Source organism: Hippocampus zosterae, unplaced genomic scaffold (genome assembly GCF_025434085.1).
Source record: "Hippocampus zosterae strain Florida unplaced genomic scaffold, ASM2543408v3 HiC_scaffold_183, whole genome shotgun sequence".
In the NCBI taxonomy this organism is placed as follows: domain Eukaryota; kingdom Metazoa; phylum Chordata; class Actinopteri; order Syngnathiformes; family Syngnathidae; genus Hippocampus; species Hippocampus zosterae.
This window is the reverse complement of record NW_026262802.1, coordinates 22,561-47,227: the sequence shown is the minus strand read 5'-3', so window position 1 is coordinate 47,227 and position 24,667 is coordinate 22,561. Positions and strand designations below refer to the sequence as shown.

At 52.1% G+C, this 24,667-nt stretch overlaps 2 protein-coding genes across 2 annotated transcripts; both read right to left on the bottom strand.

Moving 5' to 3' along the window:
• Nucleotides 1-2,024: 2,024 nt before the first annotated feature.
• On the bottom strand, nucleotides 2,025-2,995 carry LOC127594524 (cyclin-dependent kinase-like 5). Its single transcript, XM_052056374.1, is given in 2 exon segments — nucleotides 2,025-2,579; nucleotides 2,582-2,995. Coding segments are annotated over 2 exon segments (969 nt in total).
• A 19,348-nt stretch (nucleotides 2,996-22,343) lies between these two features.
• Nucleotides 22,344-23,225, bottom strand: LOC127594523 (26S proteasome non-ATPase regulatory subunit 6-like). The gene is made up of 2 exons (XM_052056373.1): nucleotides 22,852-23,225; nucleotides 22,344-22,785 (listed from the first exon to the last, which is right to left on the bottom strand). The coding sequence occupies exons 1-2, from the start codon at nucleotides 23,223-23,225 to the stop codon at nucleotides 22,344-22,346; spliced, it is 816 nt and encodes a 271-aa protein (XP_051912333.1).
• Between the last annotated feature and the right edge of the window lie 1,442 nt (nucleotides 23,226-24,667).

The following is a 24,667-nucleotide window of genomic DNA, read 5'->3' as shown; positions in this document are numbered from 1 at the left end:
GAACCCGCCTCTGTCTATCTACGAGGTTCGGGATTCGTTGTACGACTGCTGCTTTCTTGACGAATGGGCCGTGCACCCCTGCGGGGCCGTGCTCGGCTACACCCTCGACTACTCTCTACTGCCCTATGCCAGCGGCCCTTAAAGCGAAATCTTTCTGGTCATGCTCCGTAGGAAAGGCGCCCGGACGATCCTCCTCTAGTGGATCCGCAAGGAAGCAGGACAGCAGCGCTTGCTGCCCTTCGTGGCCATTTGGAAGGCGATTCTCGAAGGGTTTGCTAAGAACAGCAAATTCGCAGTCACCCTCTCCCCGGAGGAACTTTACGAAGAGGTCTTCGATGCCATGTACCGGCGTCAGGAAGTACCCCTCCCTTTTTAAAATGCCTGATAGTCGAGTTCGTCCGCCAGTCACTTGACCGCGGCATGCCCATTGCCGAAGAACTGCAGCTGCTGCTGGTCAAAGTGCTGTTAGAGCTCAAGGCCTACTCAGAACTTTACTATTTACTGCAACATCGTGCTTTAGAATGCTCGCTATTACTAGTTCAGCTGCTTCATGCTGAAAGCCTGCGCTGCCCGAAGGAACGGTCTCGCCTGCTGCAGATGATGTTCGACATGAGCCTTAAGATGAAGCAGTATGGACAGCTGGCTCGCACGCTTGCTGCCGAGGGGTTGTTGCATGAGGCTTTTGAGGTGTGTGTGAAATACGATTTGGGTGAGGAACTTGGAGAGCTGGAGAAAGTCATCGCTGAGGGCAGTGACATTAGACTACGGAGGGCGGTAAGGCAAAGGCTGGCTAACCATCAAGCAAAAAGCGAGCTGGGGAAAGTTGACCTCCTGTGAAATGTAAGAACATAATGTACCGGCATCTTATGTATGACACTTGCCTGTAAATAAGTGATCAATCAGTATTGATGGAAAAGGAGCCATGGTAAAATGGCTCCCCAAATGATTTCTTGGTAGCTCCGCGGGGTTGCTTGTTCCCTCGCCGGCAAGCTCAGTTAGGCAGAAGCGGGCTTGCTGTGACGCAATACCCCAGATCAGTCCAATTGAGTTTGCCGGCCCGCTAGAAATTAGCTAGGAAATAAATCTGGGGAACCATTGACCATGCGAACTCGCATGACATCGTGCTTGCTCCTTCCAGCCAGATCTTCCATCAATACTCATTGATCACTCATTTTACAGGTACAGGGTCATACATCAGATGCCTGCAAAAATGGTTGTCTTTTCTCTACGGTCTTCTGTTCTCTGACCATGTCACATAAAATCCATAAACATAGAGGTTCCAGGCAATTTTATGGAGCATGGCAGTCCATGAAATTGCTAACTCTCATGTAGACTAAGTCAATCACTTGGCAACCGGTATGCGTGTCGGGTCAGGGTCTAACCTCCAATCGTTAGCCGGAGGGCGGGCTGGGCAGGGGGTTTCGATTGCGGTTGATCTTCCGGCTTGTCACTCGGCTTGAGCTCCTCTCTCTCTTTCTCAATAATGCATCCACCCATTCTTAATTATGATTTTGATTTCGGCAATAAGCCAATAAAGATCAATGATTGCTGGGCTTGTAGTTGTAGGTGTTGTGGTTGAACACGATCGAGACCTGGCCTTTGTTCTGGATGTGCTGCACGTGCGGCTGCAGTTATTTGCCCTGGATTAGCGGCAGCTGTCCTGTGCTCTGGAAAACACTGTCGTGGTGCAGCTCCTCCCGCCGTTCCACAGACCGTCCACCGTAGATCGACTTTTTCTTGTTGGCGTTGTAAATTTTCGAGATCTACTTTTAACGAGAGGAGGGGCCTTTTTCTCTCGGGAAAAACTCAAGGTTTGTCTGCTCGATGACCTCGCGATGTTTGTGGCGTTCCATCGACTGGTTCTTTTCCTTTTTCTTGCGGAAGTTTATCTTGGTCTTGTTTATTGATTTTGAGTGGTACTGGCCTATTTTGCCATCTGGATTTTTTAACTTCGGATGGTCTTCCTTGCGGAATCTGTAGGCTTCGTGGTCGGCCCTGGATTGGACTGTCTCCCGCCTTCGGAATTACAGATCATCGTGGTTTGAGGTGGCCGACTGCAGCCTTAATTCCTTGGAAGCTCCATCCTCGATGACGCGCATATCGTCAGCCACCCTCACCTCGTCAAAATAGGCATGTCGCAGGCATTATACGGCAGTGAGCCTCTCCTCAGGGTCGATCCTGAGCATGCCCTTCAGGAGGGATATCGCCAGGGGCTGCAGCTTGCCAACGTACCGCCTCTCCAGGGTCTCGATGTGGATGATCTCAGGGAACTTTATGCCTAAGAAGGGCGGGTGCTTGAGGAAATACTCGTTGAGTTAGGGGGTTAGCCTGCCCAGGCATTTTTGGATGAGGAAAAGTTGGTCCATTTCGTTGTCGCCTGGGAACAGGGCGTTGCCGTCGATCAGCTCGCCCATGATGCAGCCGAGGGCCCAGATGTCGATCGGACAGCCGTAGGGCGCCCCTACGAGCAGCTCAGGAGGACGGTACCAGCGGGTGGCGACATACTCGGTGAAGGGCATGCCGGCCTCCTTCCTCAAATACCTCGCGAACCCAAAATCACAAATTTGACAACCTTCTAAAACTTGCCTCCGACAAGAATATTCTCCGGCTTGATGTCCCGATGCACGGCCTGGTTGGCGTGCATGTAGGCCAGCCCTCTGAGGATCTGGTAGATCACCGACCTGACCATGTCGCCCGCCAGCCCGCTCTTCGCCAGTTATAGCACCTCCAGCAGGTTGTTCTCCACGTACTCAAACACTAGGCACACCATTCCACCCTTGTTCTTGAAGACCTCCCGAAATTCAACAATATTTTGGTGTCGCAAGGCCCTCAGCATTTTCAGCTCGCGGTTGGTGGTCTTCCTGACCAAGTCGTCCTCGGTCGAGTCCTTGAACTCCTTGAGGGCCAGCACCCTGCCCGACTCCCGGTGCTTGCAGCGGTAGACCGTGCCATAGGCCCCCTCGCCTATCACATTCAAAAGCTCATACTTCAGCATTTTATGTCATCCCCGTGCGAATTGTACAGCACGTATTCCTTGGTATGGTTCAGTGGGAGGATGGCGTGGTCTGAGTTGAAGATCTGGCCCGCCACGAACACCCCGAGGAAGGCGTCCCCAAGCATCGACCCTGCCGTCAACGCAGGCACCAGGCAGCTCCCCGCCACCAGCACCAGGGCGTTGAAGTTCGAGGTGGCAGCAGTGCTAAAAAAGGTGAGCAGTCCAAACACGGCAGTCACAACCAGCACCAGCCCAGCCTGCACCACCCACTTGAACAGCACCAATGCGCCCAGCATGACCTCGCCTTTCAAGTTCTTCATCTGGATGAACTCGGTGATCTTCTCACTGGCTATGAAGAATTCGTCAGCGTCCAGGTAGATCATGAGGTGGGCGTGTCTGCTGACCAGCCACGGCACCTGCTAGAGCTGGTCCCTGCAGGACCGCCGGGCTGGGGTCACTCTTTTTTCCAGGGCCGTTATCTGAACCTGTGTGAAAATGAGGGCCAGCTCGTAAAACAGCTGGACTGGCATGGTTAGCGTCAGGAGCAGGCTGCCCTTGATGAAGCTGCCCATGTGGTAGTACAGTCGGGAGAGAGGCACCTTGACAGGCGAAAAATGGTCAGGAGCCTCCTAGAAGGCGAAATATTATATCACGGAACCTGAAAAGAGGAAGCCAGTCACGAGAGAAAACAGGTTGGTTACGAACATTAGCAGCAGGAGATTGACCACGAACAGCAGGACGCTGGCCACCCCGGCTGCCTTGGTGGGCACCCGGAAGGGACTCGTGTCCAGATACTCGATTGACAAGGTGGCCAGTAGGAAATACAGCCAGAGTGCCACAACCATCCCTCCGATCAGCTGCAGGCCTGCCGCCATGAGTAGAATCGTTTTGGACTTTGAATAGTAATTTTCGAGACTCATCGCGTAAAATCGAAGGAGGTCCAGCCTGACCACGTTTGAGTAGCCTGCCATCCCGAAGAGCAGAGCGAGCAGGAGCAGCATCACTGACAGGAAGATTGACAACCCCAGGTTGGAGTTGTAGTGCATCACCCAGGTGTAGATACCGTCAGAGGTGACCGTCTCGAGCTAATCGACCTGTGCAACCCGGATTGCTCGACCACCGTATAGATCAAGCACACGAGCCCAAGCCCTCCCGCCAGCCCACACACTCCTAGCACCATCCACTTCACAAACCCCTGGACCTGCATCGCCCGAAACCATACCAAGGCCAGTGCCAGCCCAATGCCCGTTACGAATGCACCCAGCATATACGGCCATATCCCTCTGACATCGATAACGATCCCTTGGAAGAAGGTCGGCTGAATGCTCTACTTTATGCGCTGGAAGTAGACTGGCAGCAGCGGCAGGCACGCCCACCCTTTGTAGGCGGTGCTGGGGTAGATCAGCACTTGTTGTGATAGGTTGTTGAAGGAGGGGTCGTAGACGCAGGAGGGTACGAGATGGTTTCCTGAACAGGAGAGGCTGTCCTGATCGCTGCTCGGGCACTGCTGCACGCAGACCGCCCGGTACGTGTATTGAGGGTATGGAGTCGGGAAGTAGATCAGGGGGTAGTCCTCCACGCCTGGAGAAATCCCGCAATAACGGTCGTCAGGGTCAAGCGGCCTTCCAACGGCACTGGCCTCCGAATGCGTGATAGCCAGTACCAGGGGGCACACAAAGACGATTGCCACGACGGCCCCCACGGCCAAGCAGATGGGGTTGGTGCATTCCCTCTCCGAATCCGGCAACGGGCGTATCTCTTCCCCGACTTATAAATTGTCCATTATTTGAAACTGTCATTCTGCTTGCTGGATGTACTCGATGGCCGCCTCGAGGTTGACTGCGTAGTAGCCGCTGATCGAGTGCTGGCAGATGCGCGGCATGAACTCGCGGATTATTGCGTTGTCTAGGATGACGGTCGAGTGCCGGCTGCGGACCAGCACGAAGATGAAGATCGGCAGCAGCGCGTCGGGCTCCAGAGTGGGGCAGGACAGGCCCGCGCCCTCGAAAAATTCTGAAATTTCATCGATGATGAGGTTGGTCGTCTCTACCAAGACTTTCAACTTTCCTACAGGAGATCGTTTTTCTTTGAGAGTCGCAAGTCGTTTTGCAGCACGAGAGTATACCTGTTTGTTAAGCGGGTCAGTGTAGGTCTGCCGGATGCGCTAGTCTTTAATGCTGTCCTTTGAGAGGTGGAATTACACGGGTATTGAGAAAAACCGGAGAGGCTTATCCGCCAGCATTTGCATCTTCCGCTTGAAAGTCTAATACGCACTTTTGTCAAAGTCATTGAGCAAGGCGCGCTAGACCCGTTGGTAGACTTTGTCATGCTAGAACAGCAGCAGCCCGGCCAGACTCTGTAGATTATCTCTGCTGAAAACTGAATTTTCTTTAGTTTTAAAAAATCGTTTTTTTAAGAAAAGAATGGTTATGACAGCTGTCAAGAACTCGATGAACTCGGAGACGGACTCGGCCACCTCTTTGAAGGGCAGGTAGGCAGGCCCCTCCTTGCTGCCAGCGTTGATGCTGACTTTGCTCTCCAGTGACAGCTCAGAATCGGCAAATTCTTTTTTGTAAAAATACTTCTCGAAGATGCGGATGAACAGTCCAACGAAGTTATTCTGCACTTTCGACAATTTCACCAGCAGCTCTGAAAATTCGATGAACTTTTTAGCAGACAGCCAATAGACCGGCCCCCCAGAGCCCCCCTCATGTCCTTGCGCAAGGCCGTGTGATAAAAGAAACTGGCCGACCCCTTCCGCTCTAGCTCTTTCATTTCCTATTCCTTAAAGAACCTCTGTCTTTAGATATCTTACATCAGCACGCTTTCTGACATGGAGCGGGCCATGCGCTGCTCGTCCACTTGCTCGTAGACCGGCACCCTGCTGGAGAGGATGGCGAGGGCAGACTAAAAGTCGGCAGGCTGGATCGGATCGAGATGCAGGACAAAGGGCTTGAGGCGATAGAACCACCGAGCGGCAGGGCCGCCAGGCTCATAGCCGAGCAGGTACTCACTGAGCTCGTACTGATGAGCAGTGCACCTTCGACGACCTGAGTTCGCGCATCTAGGGTGGAGGCAAGCAAATGTCTCCCATCGATTAATAATCAAAGTCTGATCCCTCCCGGTACTTCTCCAGCTCGTTGTCAGCGGAGTCGAAGATCTGCCTCTTTTTCCGGGTTATCAGGGGAGTCTTTCTCTGTCTCATCGCGGCCTCCATCTGCTCGGCCTGGGCCAAAATCTCGGGGTCTTCCAGGCCTCCTTGGTTATCGAACATTTCCTTATTATAATTATAATCAGAACCCCAAGCCAAATAAATATTTAGTATTAAATGTTCCATCATAAATCCAATTCGACCTTTATGCTGTTCGGATGGGCCAAGCGCCATTTTTGGATGCTGCCGGTTGTGAAATGAAGAATTTCAAGACTGCGATTAACAATGCTATTGAATTATTAACGCTAAGAATGTTGCTATTGTTATATGGATACCAATTTCTTTAAGAACAGGAGAAATCCATTCATTCTCGAAAACAGACAGGCGTATGGCTCCAATCCAAGCAACTTCTACGAGCTTCTATAGAAAAATCCTTTAGAATCCCCTCGCTTTGCTTTCACAAGGCGCTAGGAGTAACCCAGGCCCTTGCTCTAGCCCACAAATCGATACTTCGATGCTCCTCAGCGGTACTAATAGCGATACTACTTTCCCTCCAAGAAGACCGTGGACAAACCACGTACCAACCCCTTCTAACGGCGATAATTAAAAGACCCCCGAGCCGAAAGCAGGACAGAGCAGCCTAGCAAGCTCGACTTGCTGTTAGGGGGTATAATGATTGACAGGCCTGAAGACGACCTGGACATGTTCAAGAACCTTGACGAATTCCAGAAAGTACGAAGCAAGTAGTGGTAGAAACCAGCGAAAAGGGCAGAGCCAGAGATCAAGCCCAAGCCTACCAAGCCAGCCTATGAGCCCGACAGACCGAAGGAAAAGGAAAACGTGTTTTTTGGTTTTGAACCTGCGTTTGGGTAATTCGCGAGCTAGAAAATCAACGAACCCAGCAAAAATCCAGCCCACAACCCATTCAACATCATGCTGGACGACGAAATCTCAAGGGTCGTGAAGCATGCAGGAAGTAGCGAGCTACCCAAGAAACTGATTATCGACCGGCAAGAGTTCTTCCGCTACGACTGATCACATCATCATATCTGCTTCACCGATCACTGCAGAAACGGCTCCAGACAGGCCCCTGTCGCTTTCGATCTGAAGCAAAGCTCGAAGCTGTACTCGTCTCTTGCAAGGACATTACCTTGGTGCTCGGAGATTGTTGAGGTGTCCTCGCAGGGCATTGCTGGGGGTTCGATGCCCCTTCGCAGCAGTTATTATCGGATGGCGCGCCAGACTATAAAGTCGGATCTGCTGCGGTTGGCTTTGTCGTAAGAAAAGATTCGTTTTTCTCGATGGTTTCTGGTTCTGATGGCAGACTCGCCTATTGTCAGCAGCCTTCCGAGGGTGTTTTAGTGCAGCTTTGTGATAAAGATGCAGGACATGATTTCGCAAGCTTGATGCTACACTCCCAGCCATTCAGAGACCGCTAGTCCCGCGCAATCCCGAACCCATGGGATTTCATCTGTCAAGAGATTGTGTACGGCGGTTTACAGTAATTCATTTCCGAAAATGTCAGCTCTTTTTAGGCCCATGATTGAATTTAGGACTGCGATTCTCAGCTCCGAGTGGATTGCCGGATAGGAGCATTCATGCAGGATCATTGTGTATGCGGGCCTGCTGCTACCCAAGAAAGCCAGCAGCTTGAGCACGGCCGAGGCCAGCGCCACTCGCTCACTGCAAAAGTTACCAACAAAATAGTCAAAATATGCTTCCAATTTTGCTTTTTCGAGCAATTTATCGCCTTTTATGACAATTTCCACGAGCCCGATCAAGCTGAAAATTTGGTCCGGCCTGCCCAGGATACCAGGCAAGGCTTCCATAACCCGAGATTGTGAAGAAGCTGACAAAGCGAAGTTCGGGTGCTTTACCAGCCTTTTTAGGACAGTCTCGAGTAGCTCGTAATGCAAGCCAGTTCCAAGCAAACTTAAAAGAAGTTATTACTGTTAAAGTGGACTTTCCAAACACACCAATATTTTCAGAGCTCTTTTTGTAAGAAGTGTCTTTCCAACATCTTCAGTCACCTTGGTCGATTCGAAAATCCATGCGATTTCAGCCTCCACCATTTTCCGGAGTTCCTTTGCCGGCCCATCCAAAGGCCTCCCTCCTTTTTTTATTATGGATAGGGTCACTCGAAGATACGTTTCTTTGACTGGCAAGCACTAGCAATCCATAAGAAACGCCTTTTCAAGCAACTTGTCCAAAATGGTCGCATAATCGATCTCTTCCGCCTGCTTAATGATGGCATGTGCTTGCAGTAGCTTTCCATGCATCCGGTTGAAGTCACTCCGGTATACATCCCTTTTGATTCCATCCAGCAACTCCAAGACTGTTGGGCCTGCCTTCCTAGCCACGAAGGGGTACAGCGCCCTGGCTGCCATCATCCTCCCCATCATGTTCCTGCTGCCCGCACAATCCATGAGCAGCACCACAAACGCCTCAAGCTCTTTGAAGTCAGGCCTGTAGGCGGCCTCGCACGGGGCCAGCTGTGCCAGCAGTAGATTGATCGGATAGACCGTCGGAAACAAAGAGTGACTCTTTCCACTAAGATGCCTCTCTATCTCCTCGAGAAAGAACACCCTCAGCCTTGGATACTTCACGAAATAGTCGGAGACGGACACCTTGCCGGCCATCGCTACAGTCCTCACCAGAAGTACGTTGAACAACATCAAAGAGCTGTTGCGGATGCCCCAGTCCTACACGCTAAACCCCTGGATCGCGATTTCCACTGCCTTTTCGATGCAGCCCTCCACTGCGATCTTTATGCTGCTGTCCTGGACGACCCTCTTGAGAATGTTCAGTGCGTGGACCGACACGCAGGGGGTGAGGCACTTGCTGCAGGCGAACAAGCACTCGATGTATTCACTGATCGGCTGTCTAAGACTGATGCGCCTGGCAAGACAGGTCACCAAAAAGGGTAGCCCAGCCGACCGCCTCACATAGCTCGTGAACCTCTCACCTTTCAGTTCTCCGAGAAGACGCTCCATCAGTTCTTTATCCCTGCCAGGTTCGGTCACCTCCGTCGCACTCAGGATGTTTTCGAGTCCCTCGGCCAGCCTGTTGATCGACCCCAGGTGCTTGATCCTCTGTAGTCCGCGATAGAGCACCTCCCGAACCTGCTACATGACAGCCGGGGCGAGTGACAGACCGTTCGCGAGGGCGTTGCCCAGCTCTGCGAAGAAAAGGCCGCTTTGCTTGGTCAGCAGATAGAAAGACACAACATACAGGTTTTCCTGGTCCTAGTGGTCCTCGTCGATCGAGGTCAGTAGAGAGTTGCTCTTGAAGATCTGCTCGACCCCTTTTTTGAAGCTGCTTTCCTAGCTGTCCTTGGGCTAGAAGATGGTTGCGTTCATGTTTTAGGTGCTTATTTCGATGCCCAGCTAGAGCACTCCGATCATCTGGAGGGTCACTTCTTGCAGCAACTGGGGCCAGCCTTCTTTGGTGCCGGCTTTGGGCAGGCAGAACGACAGGGCCGTGATTATCCCGTGGGCCATGCTCCCCTCCATATGCTTTTTATCAGGACTAGACTTAAAAACTCGTATCTTTTCAGCCAACGTTTAGCTCAAACTTGAGAAAAACTTGAATCTTTCAGGGTCAGGCAATAATTCGAACGACAAAGCGAGCAGATGGGCCCCGGCCTCAAACTTTTTAATCGCAGGGGATCCGACAACCTGCATGCCCATCGCCTTCACAGCCTCGGAGTCTAGCCTAAAATGCAACAGTAGTTCATAGACCATTTTCCTTGTGCTCTCAAAGTCAGACTGCATTAGCTCGATCAGCACATTCCTGTAGCCCTATCCAAAGCAGCCTGCGCAATGATCCTGCAGAAAGGGCACTCCTGGCAGCACCTTGCCCCTGCGGAGTTAGTGCCCACGCTGTCCGAAAAACCTGTGGATCTCCAGAAGCACCTCCACGCAGATGGTCTCCGTCTCGAAAGGGCACGACGGATACAGCTGCCTATAGCAGTGCTGCAGCAGAGTCCTAATCGCCTCAACAAATGCTGCGGTCAGTGGCTTTTGCACTATGCGGCAGTGATCATAGTGCACCCGCATCCTCTCCACAAACTTCTTGAACACCGACATCAGTTATTTCCGAAGGTCGTGGTAGGATGTCCGCAGCTGCCACCGGAAGCAGTCGGCGGCAAGCGCATACTCGAAGTCCATCATCGTCTCTTTGAGTTTGGGGTTGCCGAGGAGCAGTTTCAGGGCGCGGATGACCAGATGCCGGTCCGCGGAAAGGGCCGCTGTTCGCAGCTACTAGGCTGTGAGTACAAGCTGCTTGTTGAGCTGATATCCGTCGGGAATGGCCAGAACCAGTCCCTTTTCCCGGCAGCCGGTTAGTAACGTCAACCGGGCGATCCACCCTGACGCTGAGCTTTTCTGCTCTCTGTCTAGCAAGACTAGAGGAAGGGCTTATGGGCAGACCTTTAGAACAGCTGGATGGAACACATCAAGGATGCCTTTCAGTTCGCTTTAGGAGCAGTCCTCAAGCACCGCCCTGTACTGTGCATGCCACATCTCCACCCATTTTCGGACATCCTCCTGCTCCCCCCGCGCTCGCAACAGGACTGTCTCTAGAAGTGCACCACCGTTGGTGACCTTATACTACCCGCAGCGTCTGATCAACCAGGCGAAAATCCCTCCCTCATAGTCCAATAGCTGTTGGAGTTCCAGGAAAGGCTAGATTGACAGCATCACGAAGATCCGCTTCCGGTTGTCAGAAAACCCAAGAGTCTGAGCCAGATAGGCAGACGCGGTGAAGGCGGGGTCCGGCATCTGCCCAAGGATAAGCTTGACAGCCTGTTCAAGCGGACTAGTGATACTTTTCACAGCTATCGACAGACTGCTAACCAACAAATCGACCAACTCCTTCCCCAGCTTTTCCTCAACCCTGCCCAGCCTCAGCGCGATGACCAGCACCTGAAGGGCATTAAACTTGGTCTCGGTAGTCTCACCCTTTTCAATCGCGTACTTCAAGAACCTGATAATGGCGGCCGCAGTGGCTGGCCGCTCGCTGAGGAGTGCGCGGGCACGGTACAGTGCCAGCATGATGCTCTAGTCGGTCTGCCCGGATGTTATTTTCTAGGAGAGTGTTTGGTCGGAAGGGCTGTGGAGGGATTGCTGGAGGACCAGTTATAAAAAGGTGCAGTGTATAAGGTGTTACTTTTTGGCCGATGGCGGCCTTGACAGCTCTTGAGCTATCCGCTTTTAGAGCTGAAGAGCTGTTTCCTTTTGTGCCCAGCCCTTTCGGACAATTAGAGCAAGTATCCGACAAGCATCCATCCTCTCCTCACCCCACTCTGTCCCCAAAAAGACATCCCTCGCATGGCGCTCCACTTTCCCGACCACCTCCCACCTGTCCCGCATGTACCCGCATGCCTTCTCAAACACCGAAAAAGTGAGTGCAGCGATATTCTCTTACAAAAACAGTTTGGCCATTTCGAAGGACTGAGGCTATCCAAGCTGTTTGATAGTCTAGCTGATGTACTGGCCGTCTGCGGAGGTGTGTGCCAGCAGGTGGTGGACGACCATAGTTGGCAGCCAGGCTGAGCCAGCCTCGAGGGCAAGCTCGGGCTGCCTCTTCAATAAGGCCAGCAAAGGCGCATAGGCCTGCTTGGTAGGCGCAGAGGGCCTGACTCCATCTAGCATTGAATTGCTGGTTTTTTCCAGCCCATACTTCTCCATAAGATATGATTAATTCTAGGTGACTCCATAGTAAGTGCATATACATTATGGGCGGATGCTGGGGCTACTACAAGCGGCTGGCTGGGTACTGCGGGTGCCTGGAAATCTTTAGGAATGAAGAACTGCTGAAGGAGGAGTTGTGTCGGCTGGACAGGCATGCTGAATTTGAGAACCTGTCCGACTTGAGTCTAAGTGCTGATTTCGACCCGGCCCTAAAAGCCGAGGACATTAAAGGCATGGCCATTAAAAAGACCAAATAAAGCCGCAGGAAAAAAAGACTGCTGGCCCCGTAATAGCCTGAAGACAAAGAGTCCATAAAGTCCATGCACCCCGACTTCCCGGAGATGACGTTAGAAGAGCAGACCCTTTAACACCCGATCGCCACGATCGACTCTTCAGAGCACCGGTAGGACAGGGAGCTGACCTTGCAGGATGAATAAATTCCAGAGCCTGCTCCGGAATAGATCCTGGGAGGGGCCAAGCTCAGACCCAGGAAGAAGAAGAAGGTGACAAGTAACGACCCTTTATAGCTGCTTGAGGCGGAGGAAAGCTCAACCCAGGAACCACGGCTACGGACCCGCAACCGGCTTAACAAATGATGAGCCTGCGCTTCATCCGATATCAAACTCACTCCACTCACTGACTGTCGGCCTGGCCCCCTCCATCGCCTTGAGCAGGCATTCCAGCTCCATGCTGACTCGGTGACTGAGGCATTTCGGGTTCGGGCACTTCTTGGACTCGAGCATCCTGCCCAGTGCAGACAGTTCTGAGGAGAATGTTTTGTTGGCGCTGTTGGACATGCGGTGGCCGCGGGGCAGGGTGTTTTCCTTGTCCTGTTTGGAGGCTGACCGGTTGGTGCTGATGATCAGGCCTGGAGAGGGCTTTGAGAGGACATGCACCTGCTGGGTCTGTACAGCCTGGTCAGCCAAGCTGGGCGTCTTGTGCCCCAGCTTTTTGTGCAGCAAATGCCTTTCTTTCTCCCAGATTTATTTATGCTCCTAGAATTCGACCTCCATCTCAAAAGTGGCCAGTTTGAGTTTGCCCTGCCATTCTGCTATGATCGCCTATTTTTACCGTTCGAATGAGCTTCTGACTTTTTCCAGACGAAATTCCGCATCGTCTCTTTCTTTCAAGGCCTGCGCTTTTTCAGCTTTGACGGCTTAGAGTTATAGCCTTTCGGGAGGAAGCCGTTATTTTTCAATCTCAAAAAACTCCTGGGCCATTCTCCGCTCCATCGCCCTGACCTGCTCCAGCAAGCCAGCACGATCCGGCGCCCCGGCCAAGGCAGCCTCAAGCAGCCTATTGCTGGCCTCCAGCTCGGCAGCCCTCCTCTCAGCCTGGCAGCATCTCCTCTCAAGTGCCCTGATTTGAACCTCCATATTATCAGAATCAGCCGCAGTGCCTTTACGAATATGATGAAGGATAATGTCAAGGTGAGCGAGCAGTGCCTCGTTGAGTTCCTGCCCTACCGCCAAGGCCCCATCCGCTTCTTGGTGCTTGTCATGCTCGCTCTCACTGCGGTTGGCGAACTCTACTCTTTCAACATTCCTCAGGCCATCGAGGAGGATTTCAAGGAGGCCCTTGACATCTCAGAGTCTCAGTTCGAGCTGCTCTACACGTACTACGCCATCCCCTCGGTATTCACCACCCTCTTCCTGGGGGCGTTCATGGACATAGTCGGGCTGAGGATTGGCGTGATCCTCATGACCACATCGCTGGCGATAGGCCAGACCATCGTGTCTGCCGGGGCTCATGCGAACTCCTTTACTATCATCCTGGTGGGCCGGATCATCGCGGGGGTCAGCGCAGAGTCCCTGATGACTGCCCAGACTGCCATGGTGTGCATGTGGTTCAGCGGGCAGGAACTGGCTCTCGCAGTGGGCGTGGCGATCACCTTGCCTGAGCTGGGCGACGCCATGAACTCTTTTATGACGCCTTCCATCATGCAGGCAAGCGACTCAATCGCACTCTGCTGCTGGACCGGGGCCCTGCTGTGCGTAATTTCCCTGGTGTTCGCAGTGATCGTGGTGATCATCGACGTGCGGGCAGACAATTTCGATCTCTAGCACAACATCAACCAGCCCTCTGCGGAGAGTGTCGACTAAAGTCTCAAGCTGTAAGATTTCAAGAACCTCACGGTCGCCTTCTGGCTGCTCGTACTAAACCTGTCGCTAACCCTAGGCGCCTACATCCCCTTCATGGACAACGCCAACAGCTACTACCAAAAACGGTTCTGCTTCTCGAATGTCGCAGCAGGCAGGGCCACCATGATCACCTACATGACAGCGATCATCCTGGCACTGCCTTTCGGAATCATCATCGACTCGGTCGGTCAGCGTCGCAAGTGGATCCTGCTGGATTGCGTGGTCCTGACCCTCGCGCACATCTATATGTGGGTCTACCCTAATTGCGACGGCGATCCTTCCTACGCCTCGGTGCTAGGGCTGTTCTTGATGGGAGTGTCTTATGCCCTGTATGCGACGGCCATGCTGCCTTGTCCTTCCAAGATGGTCCGCGAGCAGGTACTGGGCACGGCTTACGGCATCGAGGCGATGGCCTCTTCCCTGGCAATGGGCGTGTTTCCTCTTTCTCGAGCCTGATCCAAGACGCCCACTAAGACAACGCTCAAAAAGGCTCTCGCTACTCAGCCCTTTTCTTTACCTGCGTGTCGATCGCGAATACCCTCGTCGCCATCTCACTCTTCTTCCTGGACCGGCAGAACACTGACCTCCTCGACCTCAAAGAGTAAGAGTTAAAGGCGGTCATGGAGGAACGGAATAATTCAGCCCCTCTTGATACTGAGTAAAAGGAAACTCCCTCCAAAGCGAGAGAAGAGCCTGCCGTCAGCAGCCTGGAGATAGGCCTGCTCAAATGAAGTCGATGATGCTGCGATAATCATTTTTTCTTGAACATGCTCGGAGCATTGTAACTGCCGGGTCCCGGCCCCTCATTCTTCAGCTTGCGGTTTCTCTCTTCTTTGGCAAAGTAAACGTTCTTCACTCGAGCGATTCTGGAGCTGCAGGACAAATTTGCGAGGTAGGCGTTCGGAGCAGGCCCGACTACCAGTCTACGGTCGACCAGCGAGCGATCTGTCTTGCTGCTTGAGATGTTGGCGATGCGGTCGGTCTTTAGCGTGCTGAGGATGTTGCGACCGTCGCTGCGCCTGAACTCGTGGTTGTAGGCGCCCGGCCCAGGCGCGTTTTCTCTTTTGGAAAGGTCAGTGCAACTTGACATAACGATTCGGTTTCCCAGCTTCGATAGTGTGCTCGGTAGCATGTACTTGCCAGGCCCAGGGATATCCACCCTTGTCTCATCCAAAAGTTTCTGATGAGCATTCCACAGTCCTGCTGCCCATCGTATACCCCTTCTTTTTCGCAGCGTTGCTGTCAAACTCCCTAGCGATGCGGTACTGGGTGGGCGAGATGTAGCTGGCAGACGTGTCCAGCCCCGTGCGATCACCGTAGCCGATTCCCGCAGCCCGCCTCGATTTCATGGAAGGCAGGTCGTACATACGGTCTGTCATTTTATTAAAGATAAGGATAATTTCGTGGGCGAGGTATGGGCTGGACAAGGGTATGGGAAAGTATATCTGTCATTTGTCAGGGTTTGAGGTGATTTAGAGCTTGAGCCATTTTAGGGTGGTTTATGGGGTTCGATCAGGAGAGGTGGTGGTGCTGTCTTTTTTGGGAAGGGTATTTTTTGTAGCTAAGCAGTTGCCCATAATCTGATCAGATTTAATCAATCATTCATAATAAACATGTCTTATACTTTTGCCAGGATCTGTTCGGAATGCAAAAGATTAACATATTCAAAGTAATGCTAACAGTGTAAAGACAAAAATAGGACGAATTATAGGACTTGTAAATAATGCCATACGAAACTATCGTTTTAAGAGCACATTTATTGTAAAATCTGCTTAAGATTGTCTTACTTACATCAAAAAAGACCCTGCGAGATTTGCGAGAGCTGGTTTGACTGCAAGTGCAAGTAACTACTCAAACAGGAGGAAAAAAGCTGTCTCGTAAAATGCCTTTGCTGCCAGAAATAGAATAAGGTACCTGGCTAGTAAGTAGAATACCTAAAATGCTAGGGCTGCGAAAATATAAGCTGCTTTAAATGCAATCGCTCAGGTGTGTCGGTCTAACACATTTCAGAAGGCGGGTGTGAAAAATAGTAGCTCAAAAGTATCGGCCTGCCTATTTGCTAGTCCTGCACTAAAGTTATCTACAAGCCCTACCCCAGCTACACCTTCAGCAAGTGCCTGCACTGCATCATATCTAAATTCGATTGATTGGAAGAATCATGCTTAGTACGCCCTTATCCTGATGGAAAGGCTGCTTGATAAGTTTGAAGAGGCTGCCCGTCGATCGGCTGGAAGGCTGATTTGATTTGGAAGCTGGATTATAGTCGGATTTACAGCATTGACAGGTTCTGCCCGATACTTTCTTTTTTCCTTGTAGCCCTCAGAAAAAGAGCAGGAACGTATATGTATCGTTTATTTCGGCTTCCCCATTGAACCATCTTTCCGGCCTGCCTTTCGGAACGAAGACAGTGCCTCTCGCTAGACCAAGCTGCTGAGTGGCCTGTAAAGGCGCTAGATCTATTGATGAAGCCGTCGATGGTGAGGCATCCTTTGCCTGAAACTGCTGTAAGGGCCTTGTTGAAGTTCAAAGCTTCCTTCCTATCTTTTATCACCTCGATCCTCGATCCTTGGAAATCTATGGTATTTTTATCAGGATGATTGCTTTACACTAGGCGGTGACCCTTTGTCGGATTCCAGACGGATGTGGTCGAGGCTTATATACGACCCAGCCAGATGGCTCTTTTTACAAATGACTCCTGGTTACAGTAAAACTCTCAGCTTCACAAAAAGAACCACATTGAAGTCCCGTGATTGGCGTGGTATCCCGGTCGTATATGCTTTTTTTTTTTTGTGCTGCTTTTGGCAGAACTGCAAACCGGGTGGTGTCATTCCGGGTGAGGATGTCTTTGAAGAAGCTGCCCAGAAAAGGCAGGAACAATACCCCGCACCCAGCAAGCATCTCATTGGTCTTAGGCAGGGACTCAGGACTAGCTTGACACATACAGCGAACCAGAGCAAGGATGATCCACACACAGTAATTTAATTTTCTGATGTAGGAAATCGTGATCCAGGCCAGAGGGGAATAGCTTCACACCAAGAAATAACTCGTTGTGCAACATTCCTCCCTCATCCAAGAGATCATGCTAGACTCTTCTTAGCCTTGCGTGAAGGTTGACCTCAATGCTACGGCTGTCCAGCTGTTCCTGCATTACGCCTAGCTCAGGGGCTTGAGCCCATAACCGATCTAGATCCCCAGGCCGGTCCTAAGAACATCAATTGAGGAGCTGCTCCCGCCTGCTGTCTGGAACTTCATAAAAGACCTGACGATGGAACAGTTCTCCTAATGCTTGCTAGCCGCAGACTTCCTACGCTGCGAGGAGCTCAAGGCCGTGCTACTTGGCCATTTCGCCTCCAAAATCGCAGCCAGCGAACTCCCCTCTTTACTAAAATAATTCGGGATGCCAGAATACCTATCAGGCACTCTTAAACCGACTATCGATAGGCTGGCTGATTTTGACGTCATTTAGTGATGCTTATTTAATGGAGGTTTTTGATGTTTTAGTGGTGGGGGCTGGGCCTGCGGGGCTGGGCGCTGGGTATGCGCTTGCGGATACCGGGATGAAGGTGGCCATCTTGGAGGCCAGGGAGAGGGTGGGTGGTAGGGTGACAAAGAGCTTGATGGGAGAGGCGTGGGTGGATGAGGGCGCTCACTGGGTACACGGAGCATCAAAAAGTAATCCCGTGATTAAACTAGCACATCATCTAGGAATTTAAATAGAAAAGTAGGAAGACTATTCTCTGAAAAGTGAGCATGGATAATTTGATAAAAAGGCTTATAAAAAGTGTAAAGAACTTGCAAAGCAGCTGTTTAAAGTGGCCGCTAAGCATCCCTCGGCCTCCCAGCTGAGCGTCGCTGAGGCCGGCAAACAATTCCTAGAAGAGACCAGGCTTAAACTTTCTTAAGATGAACTTCGATATTTCGAGTACCACCTCGCAAAATACGAAAGCGATGAAGGCGCAAGCATAGAGTAGCTGTCAGGATAGATCTACGAGCAGTAGGATTAACCAGGCCCTGACAACGTGCTCAAAGGCGGATATGCCGCGTTTTTTGAGCGCATCTACCTTGAAATATCCAAACAAATCCAAGTAATTTTCAATCGAGTTGTCAAAAAGATATGTTACACAGACTCGACCATCAGTGTGACGTGCGAGGGCGGGGAATAATTCTTTTGCAAGAAAGTGATTGTTACGCTTCCTCTGGGGATTTTAAAGGATAGAGCTGTGGAATTCACCCCTGACTTGTGCAAAGAAAAATGGGAGGCTGTAGGCCGACTCAAGTATGGCCTGCTAAACAAAATATTTTTAAGGTTCCGGCACCGATTCTGGAAGGAAAAGGATTTCGGCATTTTGCCTGTCTCTACCCCAGCCGTGATCTTTTGGACTGACATGTCTCATGATGAATCCTACGTCCTCTCCGGCGAGCTAAACTCTGCAGCCACCTAGTCAATACAAAAAATGACTACACTTTAAATTAAAGATCACTTCTGCGGCTGCCTCTCCCGGGCTTTTAAAGTAGCCCCGTAATAAATTGATTTACTGGAGTGGAAAACTACGAACTGGGAAAACGATCCCTTTTCACGAGGCTCCTATACTTCATTCGGGATCGGCAGTTCTCCGAAGGACTGTCTTCAGCTGAGGCGGGGAGTGGAAGGAAAGCTGTGGCTTGCCGGCTAGTATTGCTATGAAAACTATATGGGGACTGCACACGGAGCGTGGCAGACTGGTAAATGGGCTGCCGAGCAAGCAATCCAACATCTGGCGAATGAAAATTGAGATCAAGCTAGCATGCCCAGCTCTTAGAGCACTTCGGCCTCTAAGAGTGCCTAGATTTGTGCTGCGAGGGTCACCATGACTGAAGTCCTGAGCTCCTCCTTGTGCATGGCCTCTTTCTCTTCAGTCTAAGGGCTCTCCTTGGCGGCTTCCCTCCTCTCGACCTCCTTGTCCCTGCCCTCTGCGCCGGGTGCGTGCAGCCCCATCAAGCATCCACAGTCCTCAAGGATGCGCTGGCGGGCCTGGTCAAACACCTCGGCCATGTTCTCCTCGCAAATACTGTAAGAGTTCATGCCCTTTTCATTCGAGGTCCAGAAATAAGGCTCGCCTTTGAGACTGTAGTAGGGCCGGTAGAAGTTCAGTCTGTAGTTGAAGGCGTCGAAGAGGGCCTTGTTGTGAGCCTCTTGGGGGCCGCCTTTTTGCCCCAGCTTCTGGAACTGGTGGAAGATAGAGTCGCCGAGGATTTCCTCGACCGCCTCGAACCCCTCGTACGCTTCGCACAGGAGGTTAAACTTCCGGCCTTGCAGCCTTGCCAGTCTAGTCACCGAGTTCAGTCCATATGTGCTGTTGATCAGCTCCAGAAACGGCTCGCTATAGTACTTCGTGATGAAGGCGGAAAGGCTGCTGATGTACTGGTTGGCAGCCACCATGTCAGTGGCTATATGGTCGGCCGGTAGCTCGTCCGGCTCGATCGTCTGCCTTCTGAGCCTCGCCTCAACCTCAGCATTGTTGGCAGGCCCAGGCTCCTGACGCTGTATCTACAGCTGGCAGCCCAGCATCCTCAGCCCCAGCACGCATTCCTCGAAGCAGCCCCAGTTATCTTTTCTCATCGAGGTCATTTACTGTTCCAGCTTGCTCCGTGCAGACTCGTAGAGCTTGCTGTCCGCTCTGTCCTGCAGCTCGTACTTCTCAGCCAGCAGGGAGTTGATCTTCTGCAGGGAGGGGTCTGGCGGTAGGGGGATTGCCTCGAAGACTAGGTGCATGTCGTCCTGTCCTAAGTTCTTTATTTGGGTCGCGAGGGATTTGATCGGGTCCTGAACTGGCTCTTGAGGAGCAGCTTTCGGAGCAAGTTCAGGTAAGCGTGGAAGCACCAACTTTGGAGGGGATGGCCTAGGCGCGTCGTCAGTGCTCTACGCACTTTTAGGAGGCGGGCTATGCTCAGGACTTTCCCTTATCGGCAATTTTAACTACCCAACTTTAGCCTTCTATACAGTTCTTTTTACTTATTTGACTTCCTTGAACCCAGCCCTCAATCCCCACTTTTCTAAGACAACTTGCATCGTCCTAGCCGCCACCCTCCGCCTCGCCATGGAGCAGCCCGACTGCCTCTGCCTCCCTCTGAACACGAACTGCTGAGTCCGCTAGGCCTTCTCCTTGAATGTCGCCAGGAACTGTTCGAGGAGTTGCTCCTGCCCGTCAAGGTCGATGATCTGGCAGTCCGCCTGCTCATCGATCAGGTAGTGGGAGGATCGCTTTGCTGAGCCCTTTTTCTTTTTGGGGTGGCGGGTGAAAAGAGGAGACAGTTCACGCTTGCTTCGCTCTCGAGTGGGCTTAGCCCTGCTGCTTCTCTTAATAATCGTCGCTCGAGCTCGTTTGCGTTGTCTGCTCCTGGACTTGCTGGGGCTTTGCTGCTTTTTCCTGGCAGGGGTGCTGATCACCTCGTCTTGCACCTTCCACCCGCCCAACATAATATTAAAGAAAGTGATATAGTTCTACTGCTAATGAATTTTAGTTGTTCATTGGCAGGTATGACTGACAGCTAATTTTGGGAAAGATTCTTGGTGCTAAAATAATTTTATTGGATGCGGAAAGTGCCTTATGGCAATTACCCCCATGCTAGATGCTCGCCAGTGCCGGCCTCTCGGTCGAGGACCAGGTCTAGAGAAAAGCCCTTGGAAGGGATCAATACGCATGAGGCTGTTTTGTTTGAACAAAACAAGATCCTCAAGTTGGAACTCAACAAACTCAAGCATGAACTAGGTCCTCGACTGCGAGATTTCTCAGCAAAGGAAGAGCTAGTTTGCCGGCTGACTGCTGAGCGAGACCACCTCAAGTTGGAGAATGGGCAGATGGCCGCGCGTCTCCGTGACCTTAGCTTTTTGGAGCATGATCTAAGCGTTCGGGAGGAGGAAGTCACTAGAAACCAGGCGATCATCGCCCACGGCAAAGAAGAGCTACAGCGTGAAATACGAGACCTCGCCACCCGTCTCGATTAGGCTGAAAAGCACTGCAGGCTAGCCGAAGAGAGGCTGAGGGAAATGACCAGACAGCACGAAGAGGTCATCGAGGCAGCCTAACAACGAGCAGCTTACCTCCACTAAAACCTCGAACACGCCAACGCAGAGAACCACTCCCTAAGATCGACCCTGCAAGAGACCGAGCATGTGGCCCATCAGATCGCCAGCAAATTCAAGCACGAGCTGGAAAGGGTCAATCAGCAGTCTCTTCATTAGCACTAGGCCATGCATTTTTAAAGGAAAAGGCTCTGGCTGAGCTTAAGGACCTGGCGGGGAGGCTGCTTGAGGCTTAGCGCAGGGCTGTAGAGGTTGAGGGTTTGTCGGAGTAGACTCGCAGGCTACGGGAGGAATTGCGCCTGCACCTCAGCGAGCGGGAAGGCATGGCCGCTTAACTTCTCCAGCTTCGGTAAGAAAATTCAATCATGGCAGCCAACCTCGAATCCATCACCAGCCTCTCAAGGCAGTAGTCCGAAAAGGCAGCAGTATAGCTTAAGGACATCTCCGCGGATAACCTGAATTTACTGAGCGAATCCAAGAGTCATGCCCGTTAGAGCAGAAATGCTGGCCGCCTAGCTTTAGAAGTGCAAGCATTACTCGAAAATGCAGAAGCTCTGGCACTGTAAAACTAGAGGCTTCGGCTTGAGGCCGCGAGGGAGCTTGAGGCCGTGGCCTCGCAGAACCTGTTTGTAGGGGCGGACAACGAGCGCCTTCGCACGGAAAACGAGCAGCTCAAAAGCGAGGCGATCAAACTTCGAGACGACTTCGCTATCCTAGCCACCAAAGTTGAGAGCATAAAGCGAGGCGATGCTAAAAATTTCTTCTCCGAGGCGATCTAAAATCGGGATCGACTCATTTCCATGCTGCGGGGGGATTAGCACAAGGTGGTCCAGATCCAGTCCGAAAAGGCAAGCTCTGTTGAGCTAGATCGCTTGAAAGATGAACTGGCGAGAGCCAGGGGAGAGTGCGAGAACTATAAGCATGAGCTGGAGCGGATGCGACGGGAGGGGCAGGACCGAGAGCGCGAGGGGCTGCGGGCGAGAGATGAGCACGAGCGATGCAGAGGCGAGCTGGACCGTCTCAAAGCCGAGCTGGATCGCCTAAAAGGCGAATCAGAGCGTCTGCGCAGCTAACTCGAGCGCTACCGAGGGGTCGAGCTGCGGTGCAAATCAGAACTGGACAATTCTCGACACGAGCTGTAGAAACTGCGGGAAGAGAATCGACGGATCCTGCAGCGGGCGGAGGAAGAGGAGCGCCGCAGGTCGGAGTGGCTGCGGGAGTTTGAGACCTGGCGGAGGCAGGTGGAAGGCATCGAGAGCAAAGACTCAGTGTTCGTCTACAAAGGATGATCCTCGATATTTCAGATGTCGATCAGCCTCGAGAGCTTCTGGATGCGGTTGAGCAGGTGATCGCCCGCCCGCAGCGCCTGGAAATACAGTTTGTTGCGCTGGTCCATCGACACGCTCTCGACCATCCCACTAATCTTGTCGATACGACTGTTGATACGCCGGGTGGCAATCAGCTCGCTCAGCTCCCGATCCAAAAACTCCACCGACACCCCAAAGGACCTGCTCATGCTGGCCAGCGAGACCGTCTTATACGACTCCAGGAACTGGTTGTAAGCAGAGACCCTCACTTCCCGGATGAAGTATTTCTTGTGAGGGCCGATGTACTCGTCCTTTGAGACCATCTCGATGATCGGGATCAGGCTTTTGAAGAAGTTGGAGTATTCGCTGCGGTAGAACGAAAATAGGAAGTTCTTGACTGCTGGCAGTTGGTTCAGGTGGCCCACGATGTCGCTGCTGCCGATCACGAGGGTTTTTAGCTACTTCCGTGACAGCTCGATCACTCCTGTCAGCACTGCGTACTCCACCAGCTTGTCGAACTGGATGATGTCTGAAGAGTTGAAGGTCGGTATCGCCTCGAGGATCAGCTTGCAGGCCTGCTTCAAGTCCCTCACCAGCAGTTTTTCCAGCGACTCGTAGATCTTCAAGCGATTGCGGCGTTCCCAGTCACCCCCCTTCTCAAGCAACACCTTGCAGTCCTCCACATACCCGACGATCTCCTGGACCTCCTTCTTCTCGAGACTGATGTTCAGCAGCTCGAAGATGATGTCCATCTTCTTCCCTATCTCGATACTTTTGGTTAAGGCCAGTTTGAAGTCCGACTCGGCTTGGGCCTTCTTCCCGTGCTTGAGGCTGAGAGCAGCCCGCTCCAGGATGGCGTCTCTGAGGTCCGACATGCCGAGGTTCTCCTCGGCGTCCTTCACCTTTTCATCGGCTTTCTTGATGGCCTCCTAGTAGCTCAGTTCCACCTCCATTCAAATATTTTTAAATTCCAGATCTGCCACAACCGCCTCAATCACATGCTGGGTTAATAAATAATGGAAATCGATGCGCGCTTCATGGTCAAAAGGGAATTTCCGAAGCTGTTTAAAGAGGAGGTCCCGAGTTCCGCGTATGAGCGATGTTTCAGACTGAAAATAGGCTAGTTTTTGGGCTGCATGGAAACCTTCCATCAGCAGAGCAAGGCTGTCCACCTGAAGGCCGAGGCAGTCCAAAAATTCTTAGAACTCAGCATGAAGAGGTGCTCGAACTTGCCGTCGGAGGAGTTCGGGAGCTGCGTGAAAGAGATGATATAGGGGTTGAATGGCTACAAGAGGGAAATTCTGCGGGAGGCCGCTATTGCAGGACTGTGACGCATGACCATGACGATTCATTTGAGTTTGGCTTTGGCCTTGGCGTTCTCAATGACCAGCAGTGGCCGGATCTACTCATTGTAGTGGGCCCGCAAGTTCGGGTTCTCAGGGGCTTTGGTATCCCTGCTGAAGAACAGCTCGAGGGCCCCGCAACCCTTTTTTTTTAGGGTGATCTAGTTGATGAGGTCGGGGTCGAACAGCGAGTCGATGTTGAACAGCTCGCCCTTCAGCCGTTCGTAAATCTCGTTGTAGGTCTGGTTGTCGGTCCTCTCCTTTTCGATCCCAAATAGGAGCTCGAGCTTGACCGCCTTCTCGAGGTTGAAATCCTGGCTGTGCTGGCCTTGCAGCTGATCGACTATTTTATCGTAGTTCGGCCTGTCAGGCCTCACAGCGGGCAGATGCTCGGCGACTAGATCCTTCTCGTATTCGGTGACGAGCAGGGCCGCCTTCTAGTGGGGGTGTACTTCCATGAGATGCAGGGCGTGGCCGAGTTTGTATTGCAGTCTGGCTTTTAAGAACAATTCTTCGCAGAGGAAGAGATCGAGAGGGTTCAACCGGCCGCTAAGGTGCCTGTTCGAGGAGCATTCGGGACAGCCCTTTTTCTCGATGCTGCTAAAAAGCCTGATATTTTCGCTCAGACTTAGGTAGCCTACCTTCCTGAGCAGTTTATCAATTATCTCTTCGCTGGCCTACTGCTGAACCATACACAAGGTAACCTCCTCAGGCACCCCCACCAGCCCGACCCTGCTCTCCTTACCGCCCCTCTCCTTCACATACCCCAGCAAGACCGTCAGAAAATCCTAATGACCCACCCTGAAATCATTGACGATGTTATAGTATCTGCCCTCGTGGTGGTCGAATGGGATGTTCTGCTCCATGGTCTTGTCCAGGAGTTCGAGCATCAAGGGTTTGGTCAGCATGTCGTGGAAGGGGGCTGGCAGCTCTGGCTCGTTTATTAGCAGCAGGTCGTAAGGGGATTTTGGCTG

Excerpts from the sequence above, each read along its gene's own strand:
- LOC127594523 (XM_052056373.1), bottom strand. The coding sequence starts at position 23,225 with ATGTCGGACCTCAGAGACGCCATCCTGGAGCGGGCTGCTCTCAGCCTC. Across the intron at positions 22,786-22,851 it reads CAGTTCGACAAGCTGGTGGA|CAGCGACATCGTGGGCCACC; the intron begins GTACGCAGTGCT and ends CGTGATCGGCAG.